The 19,153-nt window shown below is 57.9% G+C and overlaps 1 protein-coding gene across 24 annotated transcripts in view; it reads right to left on the bottom strand.

The window, feature by feature from the left end:
• NRXN2 (neurexin 2) overlaps positions 1-19,153 on the bottom strand; it is a 110,077-nt gene that overhangs the window by 48,382 nt on the left and 42,542 nt on the right. For 14 of the 24 annotated variants that reach the window (XM_070068859.1, XM_070068909.1, XM_070068894.1 and 11 more), the window contains 5 exons: positions 16,738-16,782; positions 9,642-9,803; positions 8,555-8,993; positions 2,434-2,820; positions 2,043-2,246 (listed from right to left, as the gene is read on the bottom strand). In XM_070068859.1, the coding sequence (XP_069924960.1) occupies positions 2,043-2,246; positions 2,434-2,820; positions 8,555-8,993; positions 9,642-9,803; positions 16,738-16,782 (1,237 nt within the window). The remainder of the gene's footprint in view (positions 1-2,042; positions 2,247-2,433; positions 2,821-8,554; positions 8,994-9,641; positions 9,804-16,737; positions 16,783-19,153) is intronic. The other 10 variants (XM_070068869.1, XM_070068871.1, XM_070068917.1 and 7 more) reach the window with 2 other exon arrangements.

Below are 19,153 nucleotides of genomic sequence, written 5' to 3'. Positions count from 1 at the left end.
GTCAGCTCTGTGGACAATGGAATTAAAATGGAAGCTTGGTTTAGTGCAAAACAAATTTTTGACAGGCAGAGTTAGACAGTGAGAGAGAGACAGACAGAGAGAAAGGTCTTCCTTTTCCGTTTTTTTGGGTCACCCCCAAAGTGGCCACTACGGCAGGTGCGCTGCGGCTGGCGCACCACGCTGATCTGAAGCCAGGAACCAGGTACTTCTCCTGGTCTCCCATGCGGGTTCAGGCCCAAGGACCTGGGCCATCCTCCACTGCACTCCCTGGCCACAGCAGAGAGCTGGCCTGGAAGAGGGGCAACCGGGACAGAATCCGGCGCCCCGACCGGGACTAGAACCCAGTGTGCTGGCGCTGCAGGTGGAAGATTAGCCTAGTGAGCCGCGGCGCCGGCCCAAAAACAAATTTGAAATTCATTGCGTGTTTTTTCATAATACACATTTCCCATGAATACTTTTTAATAATTTGTTTATTCATTTGTGAGGTAGTGAGAGACAGAGAGCGAGAGAGAGAGAGTGAGAGCGAGCGAGAGAGAGCACGCCTGTCCACTGATTCATTCCTGAATGGCTACAATGTCAGGGACTGGGCAAAGCCATTGGCTGGGGTCACTTGAGCCATCCCTGCTGCTGCCTGGAGTCTGCACTGGCGGGGAGGTGAGCCTGGAGCCGGAAGCCAGAGCAGGACAAGGAGCCAGGTACCCCATGTGGAAGTGGGCATCTTACCCCCGATGCTGAACGCCCACTCCCTTCCACGAACTTTCTGAAGACCCCTCATATGCATGGATTTCAACTTTTTTTTTTTTACCAAAATAAACTTATTGTTTAATTCCGTTCTCCACAAATGTTTTGAAGTACCCTCATCTTGGCTGAACGAGTGAGCCTGCTATTTCTTTTTGCCCTGACCATGAGAGCTGAAGGCCATGGAGAGAGCCAAAGGGCCACATGGCTCAGTGCAGGTGGGAACCCTGGGGACTGTGAGGTGATGCAGCGCCAAGACCTGCTCACCCATGGGCGCAGGCGGAGGTGGTCAGCCGCGTCCTGTTGAGGGCCGCAGCCGGAAGCAGCTCCACCTCCAGCTCTTTTGGAGGTGACGGGAAAGGCAATGTACTTCCAGGTCAGTGACCTGGGTTTGTCTGGCTCCTACCCTGGCCACCAGGTGCTTTGGGAAGTTGGACAAGTCAATACTCAGATATGAATCCCATCACCCATAGAACGGGCATATTGGGGCCAGCGCTGTGTGCAGCAGGTCAAGCCGCTGCCTGTAACACCAGCATCCCCTTTGGGCGCCAGTTTGAGTGACAGCTGCCCCACTTCCAATCCAGCTCCCTGGCAAGGCACCTGGGAGGGCAACGGAAGGGGGCCAGAGTGCTTGGGCACCTGCCGTCCCCGTGGGAGACCCGCATGCAGTTCCAGGCTCCTGGCTTCAGCCTGGCCCAGTTCCAGTGGTTGTGGTCATTTGGGAAGTGAGCCAGCACATGGAAGATCTCTGTCTCTCCCTCTCTCTCCACCTTTCAAATAAATAAATAAATAAATCTTTAAAATTGGGATGGCAACACTGTCTGGTGATCTGATGTCTACGCAGGGCAGCGACGGGAACACGGCACGTTCCCCTGTGCCCAGTGTGCACCTATACTCGTGAGCACAGCCGGCCCTGCAGGCAGAGCAGCTAAGAGCTCAGCTCTTCCACATCCCCATCTCTGCCACTGCATGGAGCTCAAGTGCAGTGCCCAGGGCCATCAGCAAGTGCTTCTCGAATGCACAGGCCAGTGGATGAGCAGTGTCACTGCGTGTGTGGGCGGGACAGACACTGCAGACTCCCGACTGCCACCCCCAGACACCTGGGCCGTACTCCCCACCCCACTCAAGTGTCGTCAGGCGTGGAGAACCTCAGGGGCTCACACCCAGGCTGGCTCCTCCCCACCTCCAACCTCTGCTGAGGGCCTCTTGTGCCGGTACCACCACCGACTTCTCCAGACAGAGGGGGGTGTGGGTCACAGACAGGGCCAGGGAAGGGGCCAGGAGGCCCAGGGCAGGGTGGTTACCGAGGTTGACCGTGAGCTTCATCTGCCCCCCGTCCAGCTCGAGGCGCAGGGTGTCGGCAGACTCCCTGGAGGTGGTGGCCATCATGAGTCCGTAGGCCCGCTGGGACATGAAACGCAGGGACACGTCCTCCGCCTCCGTGTGCATGGCGTTCGGCAGCATGATCTTCATGTACATGGAGCCATCGTAGCTCAGGACCGTGGCCTCTGCCCCAGGAGTCGGGGAACAGGAGAAGGCCAGTGGGAGGAGAGAGAAGACCAGAGAATCACAAGGCTGACAAGCCCAGGGCTGGCCTATGGGGGCATCGTCAGGAGGAAGCAACACAGAGAAGGAGAGTGGGGGTGCCCTGAGGAGGAGGGTACTGGGGCGGGGTTGGGGGGAGACCAGCCTCACCTCTCTCGCAGACCCGCCCCAGAAAGCCGGTCCCGATGCAGTCACAGACGAACCGGTTCCAGCCCTCTCGGCAGACGCCTCCATTGCGACACGGGGCCGATGCGCACTGCTTCAGCGTCTCCCGGGAGCAGAAGGGGGCAACACCCACGGCCCCCTGCGCCTCAGCCAGGCCCCGGAGGTCTCGGCTCCGGCCATCTATGAAGAGGTCCCGCACACATCCCACGTAGCCGGCCCGCAGTGCTGCTGTCCACACCTCCGGGGGCAGGGGCAGGTCCACCCGCCCCCCTTCAGGGAGGCCGCCCAGGTACAGCTCGCTGTCCAGGTCCAGAACCTCACTCTCCCCCGTGGCCAAGAACGGCGTGCTGCGGCTGTTCACCGAGATGGAGCCTGCGGACAAGGCAGGGTGGGCCTTAGGCGGAAGCAGGGTAGAGAGAAGCCTTGACCGCCAAGGAGACCCCCAGCCTCACCAGGGCGCCCAGCCTCACTTCCTGCCGCAGAAACTGTCTGACCAGGTCCCCAGGTGGAGGCGCTCCTATGAGCCCCCCAGCCCAGTCACTGTGCTTGTGAGCCTCAGTGTGCACCCTTCCCCTCCACCTCACCCCAAAAGCTTGGGCCCCTTAAAGGCTGGCTTGTTCCCCAGGTCATTCTAACCAGTAGCCCCAAGAACCAGAACTGGAGGTCGAGAACCTGCAGGGCTGAAGGTTTGAGTCGAGAGACCCGCCCAGGCAGCCAGGCCTCAGACCGCTCCCCACCGTCGGCCTGACTGCCCCCAGCCTGCAGCCCGCCCTGTGTCCAGTGGACTAGACAATCAGGCAGGTCGGCTCTGGGCCTGTGAGGCAGACTGGTGCCCAGGAGAGGGGGCCAGCCACGGAGCTCGGAGCTGGAAGTATTCTTTGGAAGGATGACGCTACAGTTTGAAAATGGTTTGTTCCCACCATGCCCCCTCCCCAGAAATTCACGTGGAAATCTGGTTGCCACTGTGGCAGTGCGGGGAGGTGGGCCCTTGGAGAGATGCTTCGGCTGTTAGAAGAGATGAACGCCTTCACGCGCGAGGCAGGTTCCTACAGTGCTGTCCCTTGCTGCCTTGCCACTGTGACAGGACACAGCGTGAGGCCCTCTCCAGTCGCTGCCGCCTTACACTCCCCAGCCTCTGGAACCCTGAGCCAATCGGGCGTCTTTCCTCTGTGAGTCACCCAGTCTCGGGCGTTCTGGTGCAGCGACAGACCAGCCTGCCACAGGTGACCGTCTTAGAGCAGTGACTCAGGATGAGGTGGGCACCTTGCAGCTTTCACTGAGCCCTTAGGCTGCAAAACTACACGTTAGGAAGTTTACTCTGGGGCCGGCGCTCTGGCATAGTAGGCTAAGTCTCTGCCTATGGCACCAGAATCCCATATGGGTGCCAATTCGTGTCCCAGCTGCTCCTATTCTGATCCAGCTCTCTGCTATCGCCTGGGAAAGCAGTAGAAGATGGCCCAAATGTTTGGGTCCCTGCACCTGCATGGGAGACCTGGACGAAACTCCTGGCTCCTGGCTTCAGATCTGTGCAGCTCTGGCTGTTGTGGCCATCTGGAGAGTGCACCAGGGGATGGAAGACCTCTCTCTGTCTCTCTCTCTGTCTCTCTCTCTCTGTCTCTCTCTCTCTCTGTCTCTGTAACTCTATCTCTCAAATAAATAAATAATATCTTTTTTTTTTTAATAAAAACCTGTCTGTCATAGTTGGGTTAAACCAGTGCACATTAAGCCACCACTTGCATCCACACTAGACTGCCTATTCAAGCCTTCGTGACCCCGGCTTCTGATCCAGCTCCCTGCTGACGCACCTGGGAAGGCAACAAAGGATTATCCAAGTGTGGGGAGCAACTGGGAGCAACTCGGACTAGGCTAAGTTACTGGAATTAAGACTTATTCTATGCATCTGCTCTCCCACAATATGGCGCTGGGAGAGAAGAAAACAGCTTCTACACAGCTGCCTCTCGTCAATTTGACAAGCTGCAGGAGCTGCTCCTGATTGGAGGAGAGCAGCGTACTCGGCGTGTGGGTAGCAGAGTTGGGATTGGTGGAAGAGGACTATAAAGGAGGAGAGAGACAACATGCACCGGGAACATCTATCTGAAGGAACACCTGTGCAGCCCCCAAGAGAGCCGGCCGGCGGTGTGCCGCTCCCCCGCGGAAGTGGGGAATGTGGCAGGGGGAACCGCCCTTCCACAGAGGTGGAAGGGTCGGTAGCCAACCCGGGAAGAACCAGCAGCAAACCCGGGGAGGGCCGAGCAGACGAAAGAACAGCGCAGGGTCCTGTGTTGTTCCTCCACGAAGACGGGGAGTGACATCCAAGTGCATGGGCCCCTGCGCCCGCATGGGAGACCTGCATGCAGGTCCTGGCTCCTGGCTCCGGCCTGGCCAAGTCCTGGATGTTGCAGGGACTCAAGTACCTGCCACCACTTGCTGCCTCCCAGGGCGCTACCAGAAGGAAGCTGGAACCAGAAGGAATCCAGGACCCAAGCCCGGGCACCCTGAAAGGGGATGTGGGTGCCCAAAGCAGCTTCTTGAGCACAGAGCCGAAACCCGCCCTGTGTCCCCTTTTATTAACACAGCCCCAGCTGGCTCTCTGACAAAGCATCGCCTTCCCCAGGATCTGGCTGCCAAACCCACTCCCCAGGGTGGGCCCAGGCCCCCAGACACAGCCTGTGTGCTCACCCACACCTGTGTATGGCCAGAGTGCCTTGATGCCTGCTCCACGCCCACCAGGTGGTGGTGTGGAACGAGAAGGAAGAGAGGAGGAAAGGAAGAGGTGGGCAGGACTATGTGACGAGTCAGCGGGTGCAGGCCTCTGCTCCAGCGTCACTCTAAGACACGGAAAAGGGGTCATGCAAACGTCCGTCAATGAAGAATGGATGAACACATGTGTATCTATGATAATGGAGTATTGCTCAGCTTTCAAAACGGAAGGAAACGGGGCCGGCGCCGTGGCATAGCGGGCAAAGCCACCGCCTGCAGTGCGGCATCCTGTATGGGCGCTGGTTCAAGTCCCCGCTGCTCCACTTCCAACCCGGCTCTCTGCTATCATGCCTGGGAAAGCAGCAGAGGATGGCCCAAGTGTGTGGGCCCCTGTGCCCTTGTGGGAGACCTGGATGAAGCTCTTGGCTCCCAACTTCAGCCTGGCCCAGCCCCAGCTCTTGCAATCATTTGGGGAGTGAACCAGTGGATGGAAGATTTCTCTCTCTCTCTCTCTGTAATTTTGCCTTTCAAATAAATAAACTTAAAAAAAAAAAAAAGGCAATTCTGACCCACGCTACCACATGGGTGAGCCTTGATAGCACTACACCAAGTGCAGTACCAGACACGGAGGGACAAATGCTATATGATTCCACTCATACGAGGTCCCAGATTCATAGGAAGTAGGACGGTGGGCACCGGGGTTGGGGGGCGACAGGGAGTGTTTGGTGGGGATGGACTCTCAGTGGGGACAGACGGTTGTAATAGTTACACAACATAAATGTGCTTAATGCCCCAGAACTGTACATTTCTAAATGGTTCAGATGGTAAATTTTATACTATGTATGATTTCCCACAACTTTGTCTTTTCAAGGATAGACAGGGACAAGCATTTGGTGCAGTGCCTAAGATGCCACATGAGATACCTGTATCCAGTATCAGAGTGTCTGGTTCAAGTCCCAGCTCTACTTTTTTTTTTTTTTTAGACTTTATCTATTTATTTGACAGGTAGAGTTACAGACAATGAGAGAGAGAGAGAGACAGAGAGAAAGGTCTTCCTTCCATTGGTTCACTCCCCAAATGGCCGCAACACCCAGAGCTGCGCTGATCCGAAGCCAGGAGCCAGGAGCTTCTTCCTGGTCTCCCATGTGGGTGCAAGGGCCCAAGCACTTGGGCCATCTTCTACTGCTATCCCAGGCCACAGCAGAGAGCTGGACTGGAAGAGGAGCAACTGGAACCAGAACCAGCGCCCATATGGGATGCTGGCGCCGCAGGCGGAGGATTAACCTGGTGCGCCACGGGGCTGGCCCCCAGCTCTGCTTCTGATCCAGCTCCCTGCTAATGTATCCTGGGAGAGAGCAGATGATGGCCCAGGTACTTGAGTCCCTGCCACCCATGTGGGAGCCTCAGGTTGGGTTCAGGACTTCTGGCTTCAGCCAGGTCCATCCCCGGATGTTGTGGACATCTGAGGAGTGAACCAGCAGATGGACGATCTCTCTCTCTCTCTCTCTCTCTCTCTCTCTCTCCCCTCTGTCTTTTAAGCACAAATAAAAGGTAAAATTTATAAATAAATAAGGGGGGGACCAGGGGAAAGGCCTAAGGGGACTTTGCTGAACCAGTTGCCGAGTCTGGGCCCATGTGCACGCATGAACACGGGCTGTCAGCAACATTGGAATCTGGTCAGCACGAGGCCCAGCCAGACCTGGTGTCTGGGCTCCAGGGATCGGTGCCAGGCCAACAGCTCCAGGCCCTGGTGGCGCCAGGGAGCAGATCTGGCATGCTCTGCAAGGCCTGGGGCGGGGTGGGGGTGGGGAGACACTGGTCACCTATGTGGGAGGCCAAGGGCTCCACGAAGACCCACTGCTGCCGGCACAGAAAGCCTGGGGAAGGCAGCATTTCTCAGAGGCAGGGAGCCACGGCAGCCCCCTCCTCCCTGTGTGCGGGGGAATGGCCACCCCAGCCAGGCTCAAGGGTGACAGCCGGGGGAGCACGAAAATTCAGCTGACGTTGATAAGTGCTTAAAATGGATAACGTGTCAGTTCTCATTTATATCAATTCTCTCTTTCTTGGGTAATTCTCTCATGTCCAGCAAGACGGGGAAGAGTCAAGAGCGGAGAATGAGCAAGCAGAAAGCAAGACATAGATGGGAAACCAGGGCTGAAAAGGGCAGGTGGAGGAGAGGGTGGCCAGAAGCGACAGGAGGTTCAAGAGACAGCACCTGCCGGCCCTGGCAACCTTCGCCCTGCCGCTGGATTCCCAGGGCCCTCGCTGCGCCCACTCCGTCACCAGAACAAGGGGTCTGGGGCAGCAGGGAGGGTCTGCTCATGTCTCTGTTGTGCACGTGTCCTGTCCAGCACCTTTGATAGGCGCTCAGTAAATATTTGTTGAGTGAATTAATAAAAGGAGGCTTAATGGCTTGAGGTGGAAGGGAGGCATGCTGGGAAGACATTTTCCTAAGGGGACTGGGACATCTACTCTGTTAGGCCCTGTGCTAATGCTTCTACTCTCTACTCTTTTTAAAGGAAAAAAAAAAGATGTATTTTGTTTGTTTGTTTGTTTGTTTTTGACAGGCAGAGTGGACAGTGAGAGAGAGAGACAGAGAGAAAGGTCTTCCTTTGCCATTGGTTCACCCTCCAATGGCCGCCACGGCCGGCGCACCGTGCTGATCCGAAGGCAGAAGCCAGGTGTTTCTCCTGGTCTCCCATGGGGTGCAGGGCCCAAGCACTTGGGCCATCCTCCACTGCACTTCCCAGGCCACAGCAGAGAGCTGGCCTGGAAGAGGGGCAACCGGGACAGAATCTGGTGCCCCGACCGGGACTAGAACCCGGTGTGCCGGCGCCGCAAGGCGGAGGATTAGCCTATTGAGCCACAGTGCCAGCCAAAGATGTATATATTTTATTTGAAAGAGTTACAGGGGGAGAGAAGAGGGAGAGAGGAGGGAGAGGGAGAGGGAGAGATCTTCGTCTGCTGACTCTCTCCCCCAAATGACCACAAGGGCTGGGGCTGGAACTCCATCTGGGTCCCCCACATGAGTAGCAGGGGCCCAAGTACTTGGGCCATCTTCTGCTGCTTTCCCAGGAGCTGAAATCAGAAGTGGAGCTGCTGGGACTCGAACCAGCACTCCTATGGGATGCTGGCAACACGGGCAGCAGCTTCACCCACTGCACCACGACACCTACACCTACTTTTTCCTTGTAATGGTGTCTGTATAATTACTCCTCTCCTACATAAGGAAACTGAGGCCCGCACGCAGCAGTGGGGAGAGCAGAGGTGTGAACCCAGGTCTGACGGACACCAAAGGCTGTGCCCTTCCTGCCAGCGCAGTGATGGGAGTGACAGAGGGAGGCCCGGGGTGGGCGGGCGGAGAGGATCGACAGGGGAGAGGGGAAGGCTGCACAGGCCTCCTGACCTTTGCGCCCGTCCCTCTGGAAGTCCACGTGGCACCACTCGCCGTCGTTGACCTTGCGGCTGGAGGCCCGCAGCTTGATGCCCCCGGAGCCCATGTCCAGCAGGAGGTAGAGGTAGCCGTCTAACAGCTCCATGGCGAAGTAGTCGGCCCGCTGGGCAGAGCTGTGGCTTCCGGCCCCGGCCCCGGGCCGCCGGCCCTGGCTGAAGAGCAGCAGCCCATTGGGCTCGGTGGTGCGGAAGTCCAGGGAGATGGAGCCAGTGCGCTTGGCGCTCCAGCGGGGCAGCGCCACGAAGGCCTCGGGACTCTCAAAGGTCACAGGGTCCAGGGCAGCCACGTCCTCACAGCGGAATGACAGATCCCCCTGCAGCTTCATCTTGGGGTCGCCTTCCTTGGCCAGGCGGGACAGTTCCAGCTTGAAGTCATTGTTCTTATAGACCACCTGCGGGGGGCGGGGGGGGACAGCAGAGACTGAGAAGCGAGAGCAGCTTAGGGCCTGGCCACTCCTGCCCAGCAGCACCGCGCCTGCCCGGTGCCCCCAGATCACAGCCTGAGCCTCTGCACCAGAGCTCCCCCAGCACGGCCCCGCCCCGCGTGTCCCCTCTGCCCCTCCCCCGGCCAGCGCTAGCATGCCGGCTCACCCTGTGGGCTCTCGGTGCCCCATGAAGCGCAGTGCGCGCTAATAACGAGGCAGGCAATCAACTGCTGTGACATTTTTTTAATTGATTCAGCATTCTCGCTTCTACTGTCATCTGCTCCTCACAACAAGCTTAAGCCCATTCGTTGATAAAGGAAACCAAGCTACAGACAGTCGGGCGGCTTGGCCAAGGTCACAGAGCTGGAGAGCGGAAGACGCGGGTCTTCTCACTCGCAGCGTCTCTCCTCTGCACCACGGCTGCCTTCGAGGGCCCTCTGCGAGGATGGGGCAGGGGAGAGGCGGCCACAGGACCAAAGAAAGGAGAGGGGAGAAGGCTGTGGACCGACCGAGTCGGTGGGCCCTCGGCTCAACCACGGACTCGGAACAGAGGACCCAGGCAGCTACACCCAGACGTTTCCGGGGCTGACCCCAGCCCCTGCCAGCCCCACTCACGTCTTTGAGGCAGCCCATGAAGTTGTTGCTGACGGGCGAACCCGGCAGGTCAGCTGTGTTGGGGCTGCCCCCGATGTAGAAGAAGTCGTCCGAGCCCAGCATGGTGTAGTCCTCCTGTGTGTAGCCTGTGGTGGTCAGGATCCCGTCCACCGAGATGGTGACCTGCCCAGCCCAGGGAGGGAGGGGGAGAGACAGGAGACAACCGGCATCAACTCCCTGGGAAGCGTCGCAGGCTAGGCGAGGGAGGGGCCGGGGGGCAGCAGGGGCGGGGTCCCCATTTTTATGTCTGCTTGTCTCAGAGGAGGAACAGTGGGGCGAGAGAGGGCAGGAGGAAGTCGGGGCAGCACAAGATTTGATGGCTCCAGGTGGGTGAGGAGCCTGAGGGAACCTGGGGAGCTCGCCCCGAGGGGCACCGAGAAGCAGCTCCCGGAGTGGGGACTCCAGACAGGACCCCCGCCACAGGGGCCCCTGGCTCTTCTCCCCCGAGGTACACTCTGGCCACACAGATTTCAGAGCTCCTTTCAGAGAGGGGGGCAGAGAGCACAGACTCCCCCCTCCCCCAGATCCTGTTGGCTTAGACTCACCTGCAGCCCTCCCAGCCCGGGGGGTGGGGGGTGGGGGTACGGGAGACAGCAGAGGGAGGGCCAAGACTCTCATACTCCGGGAAGTCTTGCACTTCCCACCACTGCCGGCCAACGCTCCAGGGGCTCCCACTTCTCTAGCCCCCTGCCCAAGTCTGCACTTCTCAGGGTCAGCTCTCGCATCCACAGGAGCGGGCAGCCCTCTGCCTATTCCCTGCCTTTCTTCATATTCTAGTCTTCTCCGCCAACATCACAGTTGTCACTCTAATGGGTCAGGGCGAGGGAACAGGGCTCAAGCCAGCGAGAGCACAAGACAGGTAGGAGTAGGGCAGTGCCTGGCGTCCCAAGGAGGCAACAGGGGCTCAACGGTGGCCAGGCTAAGGCAGAAATAACCAATAACCTTGGGGGACACAGCAGGCACAGGACACTCTGACTCCCGGAGAGTCAAATGCCCACCTGGCCACTGACACTGTAGCCAGAGGGCTTGAGACAAAGGGGCTCACAGCCAGAGGCTGGAGGCTGTGGCTTAGCAGGGCCATATGGGACAAAGCAGACCCCTGCAGGGGCCCCCAGGTGCCAGCTCACGGTTGGCCCCAGCCTGTGCTTCCAAGGGCCACAGAGCACCCCGCCTTCTGTACCCCCATGCACACTTTAGCACCTCACTTATCAGCAAAGTCTAGGGACTGGGCCTTCCAGTTACAGTCCCTGTCCCCCGATACCAGTCCATATGCACATGTCCCCAGCCATCTTCCAGCAACTGTCTCCAAGGCTCTAGGAACTCTGAAAGGACAGGGGTGGAACTGGGGCAGGGACAGCGTCCTGTGCTCCCCTGCACTTGGCTGGAGCCTCCTAGGGGGTGGGGGTGGGGTCTGAGCAGGGCTAGGGCTGCAGGAGCCACCTCCTGGGAACCATCAAACCTTGTGCCGGCGATCTAGGCTCGTGGAGGGAAGGCAAGGGGTGTCTCTGTGGGAGGGACGGTCTGAAAGCTTGTGAGTCTTCGGGGGCAGGGGCTGGTCATCACCGTTTATTTCTTCTTCCCTCTACCCCACCCAAGGGTGAGGAGAAGTGGGGGTCTGGGTGGAAAAGGGAAGGGGCAGAGTGTTAGTCACAAAAACATGCAAGAGCGATTAGATAGGGAAGAGGGAGTGGGGGACAAAGGGTTGGGATAGGACAGGGAGGGGGTGACAGAGTGAAGGGGCCTCCCTGGCACAAATCTGGCTCCACCCTGACCCCCACCTCCACTCTGAGCTGTTCTGAGACTGGGAATTGGGCTAATTAGACCCAGAGCCTCAGTCTACTCACCCCGACCCAAGGGTCAGCGCCTTAAGGGCAGGTGCCGGCCTGACACGTCCCTGTAACCCTACTAATCCCAGCCCTGTCCTGGGGGGTCACAGCACACGGTCCTGACAGGTCAACGGCAGGTCGCTTGTGACCTGTGTCCGCATCTCTAAGGCTAAGCTCCTTGGGAGCCTGTGACTGTGAGGGAAGTCCCCCCAAGTCCCTGCTTCTGTGTCGGGGGAGGGTATCCCTGACCCCAGAGCTCCCCAGGGAGAGAATCTCCTCTGGCCTTGGCTCCCTGAGCCCCTCTGCTGGGTCCCCCTACCCTGGCCTTGAGCACCAGCCTCTGGCCACCCCCTTCTCCCTTGCAGCTCTCTTCATCCCATTCCACGGGCCACCGTCACCCTCCCCTGGATGTCCTGGAGTTAAAAGGACCTGACTCGGGCTGATCAGAGGGGCCCAGGAACACCTTTCCGGATTCCCCTCCAGGCTGGGCACAAACCTCACCTTGCCACCCCATCCCAGTGGCTGGCCCCTACTGGAAAAGAGCTACCTAAGTACTCTCTCGGCCCAGGGGTGGGGGGACCGGGAAGCAGGAGGCAGGGAACTTGAGGAGGTGCCCAGAGGAAGGGGATCAGCCAGGTGGGGGCTGGGGTACCAGAGAAAGACAGGCAGGAGGGGAAAGGAAGCGGGGTGGAGGGGATGGAGGAAGGGCTCTGGGCAAGGCAGGGAGGAAGATGACTTGGATTAGTAAACCCAACTGTTCCCTCAGACAGATCAAAGTCCAGACACAAAAATGCAGGTTCGTTAGTAAAAGCAGGAAACAGGGAATCGTTACCCGGGTCCCCCTCCACCCCAGGGGTTCGGGATGCCCCTGCCCCCCAACCCCCCCCCCAACGCAGCTTCTGGAAGGGGTGGGGCCTGCGGGGGAGGAGGGGAGGGAAGGGGCCGTGCCACACAGAACAGCCACTGCAGCTGGGACCCATGCGAGTTAGAGGAGCAGGGTGGGGGGCAAGCCCAGCAGAGCAGGCCAGAGAAGGCAGCTGCAGGCAGGAAGGCATGCAGGGCAGGGGACGTTGGGGGGAGCAGAGATGGAAGCAAAAAAGCCGTGGAGGTGCAGGAAGGAGTAGCTTCCTTCTGGCTGAGGAGAGAGGAGAGGCCTCTAGGCCGAAACACTTCCGGGGGAGGGACATCCGACCTGACCTTCCTCTACAGGGGCCGCCCCACTCACACCACTGCCCACTCACCACCAGTCACCAACTGCAGACACACCTGTGCACACACCACCTCCTGCAGACGGCAGTAGGGGGCGCCCTGGCTGTCTCCCACCCGAGCCACATCGGCAGGACCATGGCTAGGACCCCGAGACACAGCAGAGGGTCTACACCCAACCAGCACCCACCACTGCACTCGCCACAGACAAGTCAGGCAGAGTAGACTGAGGAGGCCAAAGAGAATGACTAAAACCTCTGCCTGGGAAGACGGAAGGAGGCCACGGGCAGCAGGAGACCCCACCTGGCACCCACTGCACTTGCCAAGCTGCAGAAGGCTGGGGGGGAGGCAGCAGGCAGCCTGCAGAGACCGGGGATGGGGGAGACCTTAGCCCTCTTGCCTCGCCCCTCCCTGGACTCTGCTCCCTTCCTTAGGTGGGCAGGGTAGGACGTGGAGTCAGACCATGGGCAGGCTGCTGCCCAGAAGCAGGGACCAAGCGAGAAGGGAAAGACCCTTCGGCCACGGCCCAGGGCCTCTCCCGGTAGCCTGCAGTAGTCAGTCACTGGCCTCCCCATCCTGAGGACAGGACTGAGGCAGGTGTCTGCAATTATGGGGGATGGACAGTGAAAGCAAAGCCACGTGATGGCCTTTTTTTTCCCCTGTGAGAGTCCATTGCTGCCATCAAATTCTTGAAGGGCTCCCGGAGCCTGCTGTGGTTGAGAGCAATTAGTCCAAGAAAAGGGTCCTGAGAGTCCCCTGGGAGTGGGTGAGGTGGGAGCAGGGACAGATGACAGGCAAGGAAGGGTCCCCAGGCTGAGGGAGGCCCTGCAGGTCTGCCCTGGGTCTGGCCTAGCCACTCGTGGGCGTGGGGGGAGAAGCTAAGGAGAGAATCAGCTGGAAAGACACTCCAAGAAGACGAACCCCATTGGCAGTTACGGCCCCGCCACAAATCCTGAGATCTGGATTTCATGAAGTTTGGGAGCAAAGGGGAAAGACGTCAGATGGGAGGTCCTGACTGCCATTTAGCCTCTGCCATGTTCTGGAACAATCTCATCTGCAGACGGATTTGACAATGCTGCCTCTCCCATGTCTTCCAGGCTTGCTCTGGGCATCAAATGGGGGTTAAGCAGGGAGGCAAAACTCCTCCACGAGGGCTGTGAGAGCCAGGGAGCTGCTTCCTCCAGGAACTGGGAACAGGCTGGCTGCCGTCTGCTATCCAGGTACCCGTCACGTCTAAATGACGTTCAGGGGGTCAAAGCCACTGCAAGCCCCCAGGGCATGTGCAAACCTTCCGTCAGCCTGTTTGCTTCAACCCAAATCCCTCAACTGGTTGGACTTTCCTGGTCTGTGATCAGCCCTCTCCACCATGGAGAAGCGTTCAAACAACAGGAGAACAAACCCTGTGAGTGTGTTGGCAAAAAACAAATAAAAAGCTAAAGGGAACCCATCTGAGGGAGGCTCGGGGAATCAGGACGCCTGGAAACCCAGCTCTGCCACCAGCCTTGTCTGAGAGAGCAAAACCTTGGGACAGGTTTTTGTGAGGCCCCCAAGAGGCACCTGGATCTGTGCACCACCCGGCCTTGATCACTCAGGGAAGGGTGGGTTTTAGAGACGGAATTCAGCAGGCACCTGCTTGTCTGGGCTGAAACCAGACGGTCATTGGCCTCCAGGTCAACTTAGCCAAGCCTCCCGTACCCCCCACCTGTTCTCAGTCCAATTCCTGAAGCTTTGTGAGGTTTCATGCAGTTATTTTGGGACCGATGCTTAACAAGGGATGGTAGTAGGATCTCTAGTGGGAACCGAGGCGCTGTATTCTCCAGGGCTTGCTCTGGGAAGAGAGTCGCTTCTTTACATAGCATCCCTGCCCTGGAAACACTGGGATAATCGGTTAACGTGTTACAAAGCGTAGTGGAACTATAATTTGCTTTACGGAATACAAACGTGTTCCAGCGGGTTGCTTCTTGACCTTCACTCACCCCGGGTTTATTCTCAGCCCAGGCGGTCGATGAGGGCAGAGCTTTTGTACCCTCTGCCCACATGGTCAATTTTTATCCAAACTGGGACTGGAAGGAAGGTCTGCGGGGTCCTGAATCTGCCACTGCTCAGACACGTGGTGTGTGCCCCGCGGCTAGAGCGTGCCTCCCTTCTGTCCCGAGTCACAGCATGGCTATCCAGAGGAGGGAAGCTCCAAATGGCCAGCTCCGGGCAGGTACTCAGTGGCCTGGCCGGTGCAGGGCAGGTGGCAGCTAACTCCTAAAAGCAGCAACAGGAGGAACAGGCCTGGGCAGTGCCGGTGCTGGTACCACCACGAGGCTCTGTTTGAACACTGGAAGGACCCAGAATGGCCACAAGAGTATTACACTGGGGAGGGCCGGCATTGGCCTTGGCCTTGGCCCTGGGCACCAGTCTGTGTGGAAACAGGGCAACACAGGGCCTGCAAAAGTGTCAGGAAATGCCAGGTGTGGCCTCAGGGGCCCAGACTCCTGGGCAAGTAGGGGCCACTTAGGCTGGGAACCCTCCACAGTCAGAACCAGGCAGGAAGACAGGCCAGGAAGCTGCCCTGAGAAGAGCCAGCTCCACAGACACGTCCGTCTCCAGGGTCCGCAGCCTGGCGCTCCAGCACCCTGCATTATTAATAGGCCATGACTAACCGGCTGCTGCGGCAGAGGTGGGCCCAGGCAGGCCTCAGGGAATCCCAGGGGATGGCGCACAGCGGGGCCCATGCTCCCAGGAGAACCAGGAGCACGGGAGCAGCCTCTGCTCCTCCTCCCCTCTTCCTGCCCGTCACGGCAGCTAGACTGCCAGGCCGGCCCCCACAGCCCATCTCCATCTGGAGTCCCACACAGTCACGCAGCGCCCAGCTGACACTCACATGTATACCTGTGGCGTCACCAGCAGAGTCTCCCAAACACAGTGCAGCTTCCCACTAACACCCACTAAATGTCGCACCAACATTTACACACAGTCACACCCACATCCGACACACACCAGCTGCCTCACACAGACGCCCACACCGACACTCACCGGGACAGAGCCCAACCCAAACAGAGGAGTGTGGAGACGAGGACAGCCAATGCCACCCCCACCCCGGCGTCCCCCCTGCCGGGCCTCCTCCTCGCCCCTCAGCAGGGAAGGAAAGTGAACCCTGGCAGAGGCCGTGCAGGAGGCGCAGGGCACAGGGCGGAGAGGGCGGAGAAGGCGGAAGACAGTGTGAAACACAGTGTTAGTCAGAGCAGCAGAGCGGTGGGGGGCTGGACGCTATCCCTGGTCGGGGAGAAGACCATTCATGCCATGCACAATGTGGGGGCACGGAACCGGAAACCCTCAAGGCTGAGATGAGAGGGAGGGGACACGGCCTTTCCACTGGCAGCCAGCACTGGGCAGCCCCAAACCGAACAGGTGACCAGAGCGATGTCTGGACTGGTCCCACCCAGCTCTGCGTTTCCCGTCCCACCCTGGGGAAACCTGCCCAGCTGGCTGCCACTGGAGGGCGCGCTCCCATCCCCCTGCCCCAGCTTGCAGGGCCCGTCCAAAGCTGACAGTGAGCAGAGCAGAGCGTGTCATGGGATGGTGTTTTCCATGGATTTTCAGGAGACCAAGAAAGAAACTAAACCAAAGAGGAAAAAAAAAAAGGGGGGGGAGGGTAAAATAAAGCAATTGAAATAAGCAGCCTGGCGCGGGGCTGGTCTAACCAGAGCCAGCGCGCTCGGGGCCTGCCCCCAGGTCTCTCTGGCCAGGAATCTGGATTCGGAAGTCAGGAACAGGGCAGGGGCAGGCCGAATTCTTTGATTTCCGTTTGTCTTTTGGATTTGAGTTTGGGCCAAAAAAGAAAGAAAAGGGAAGGAGGGAAACTAAAAAAAGAGAGAGAAGCAAAACCTACAGATTGTCCAGGACGCAGGGAAAACAGAAAACCAGAGAGCAAAACAACCAAAAACCAAATGGGGAGAGGCAACAAAAGTGGGAGAATCGAACAGTTAAAAAACCCACGGCAAACCAAACGGTAAGACAATTAGAGTGATATCTACCAGATAATGCAGTTTGTTTACCATAGCGTGTCCAATCCCTGCGTGCTTCACCGGAGATATGGGGGGAGGGGGGAGGGGGTGTCCAAAAAAAAAAAAAAAAAACACAACAGAGACAACAACAAAAGAACAGAACGGAAAGAAAAGAAAAATAAAATGACCAACTGTGAAACTCAAGGAAGGAGGAAAAATATATATCCATATATATTTGGTTGTTCGTTCAAACCCTCCCACCTTAGGTTCAGCAGAAGTATTTTTGTTTAAAAAGAAATTAAATTATAATGGGAGGGAGAAAGAAAACACACACACAAATTAAACCCTTTTCCCCCGCCCCCTCCCCCATCCCTCCTCTGGATCCCGCTCCCCTTCCCGATCCCTTCCCCGAGGGAGAGCAGTCTGCAGAGAAGGGGACAGTTAGAGACCTTGGTTAGTAGAGGAGAAAACAACAAAAGAACTGGACCAAGAAAGCAAGGACTTAAAGATGGCCGACATTCCGCGGATGAGACAGAAAGGTTAGTTCGGTTTTTCACTCATACCTGGCCCCACCTGTCCCTGACCATCCCTCGGTCCCCTGGGTCATAAGCGTGTTAGTAACACACACAGAGTCGCCAACGGGATTTTCCAACAGAGGGTGACAGAGGGGAGGCAGGAGGTTAAGAAGCAGACCTGGGTATGCGGTATTAGTAAGTCCTGTCGGCTGAAATGTTAGGGGTGGGGGAAGGGAGGGGGGGAACAGGGCAGTGAGAAGGCATGGGCCATTGACTCTGGTCATGGACGGATGGGTTTGTTGGCTAACTGGTCAAACAGATGGCTTTCCAGAGAACTGGCTTCGGAGTGAGTTGACGCTGGCCAACTGGCTGACCAGTAGCCATGTCAGGTTAATGGGTTAACTGGTTGGCAATGGGCTAGCTGGCTTCAGGCTGGGAGAAAGGTGGGCAATGCCCCTCGAGAGCCAAAGAACTGTCAAGAATCAGAGGCAGTCGCGTCTGGAGGCAAACGGAGGGGTTCCCAGGGAGCCTAGGAGGGGGCGTGGGGTCTGCTGTTCTTGAGGAAGGAAGATGGGCAAACAGAGCCAGGGAGTCACAGGAGGAGAAGGGCGGTGCCCCTTCCCTTCCTACTCCTCTTGAGTGAGGCTCCGCCAGAACAGGGGGGAGGAAACCCTGCCCTCCAGGGCTGGCAGAGGGTCCGCACTTCCTGATACGTGGAATCATCCCAAGCCCTCCCTCCCTCCCCCCCTCCACCCACCGATGACTCCTCCTGCCCACCCACCCACCCCCTCGGCGTTTCCAGAACCCACATTTCCCAAAAAGTCCTCCTCCAAGGTTCTTCGGTCGCCCCCATTCTCTTATCCTCTTGTGAGCGGCTGGCCCTCCCAGAGTTCATTTCCTGCCACCATTCCACCAGCCCTGGAATCCCTTACAAGGCTGTCCCAAAAACCCAGCCTTTGCACACCCCCAAGCCCCTGGACTCCCACTTCCCACAGCCAGCACCAGAAACTCACTTCTCTTACACCCATAAAAGAGAACACACAGACCCATCTACCTCTGGGATCTTCCTCCTCGCTAAGCTTTCCCTGCCCCTGTCTCTGGAGTCCCCACCCCACTGTGCTTCTACATCATTTTCTCTTCTCATCGCCAAAGACAGCAGCAGCAGCCGCCGTCACAATGACCCCGACCTCCGGGAAGGCAGTGGCAAAGGGGCCGAGGCGGCCTTCTCTAAAAGGGTCAGAGATGCAGGGGCACAATTTCTTGATGTCCTTTGATCACTAAGCTGCACACCCAAGGCTGTGGTCGTGAGGAGGCGAGGTCTGCTAGGGACAGATCCATTAGTTTCAGAGTTATTATAACCAGTGGGCACAGAACTAATTCAGTAAGACAATTAATAAGGGCCCTGTATAATTAAGAACAACAGAATTCAATATTTAGCAGCTGGAAGAAGTGCTGGACAACCAATATTAATTATTGGTGATGCGGAAGCAGTTTACATAGTAGGGGACGCGCCTAATTGCAGGTGCAGAGGGATGGCTCTGCTGGCGAGCAAGACGGTGAAGACCAGAAGACGCAAACCAGTCAGAACAAGGAAGAGCTAACAGCTTCAGGGCAGCTAAGCCAATTGTGTCCTGAGGGTGAGAGTTGTCTGGTATCCCTGCATCAGTCAAGGTAGACAGGGAAAAAGGCATCAGGGTGAAAACCCAATCACTTGCGAAGAATTGAGGAAAACGAAAGTGTTCAGCCTCCGTGGAGACAGCTCCACTGTAACAAGCAGAACCGCGAACTAAGAGCCGAGATCGGGAGAGAAGAAACGCGAGTTCCAAGTCTGGCCCTTCCACTGACTGGCTTACAGACGCAGGCTTCCTCTGAAAACGGCGGGGTTCAGGTGGATGACACGGGGTCCCCTGGGTGTAGGGCCTGAGGATGCA

This window comes from Oryctolagus cuniculus, chromosome 1, assembly GCF_964237555.1.
Source record: "Oryctolagus cuniculus chromosome 1, mOryCun1.1, whole genome shotgun sequence".
Taxonomy (NCBI): domain Eukaryota; kingdom Metazoa; phylum Chordata; class Mammalia; order Lagomorpha; family Leporidae; genus Oryctolagus; species Oryctolagus cuniculus.
Note: the sequence above shows the minus strand (reverse complement) of the source record. Positions and strands in the feature narration are given on the sequence as shown.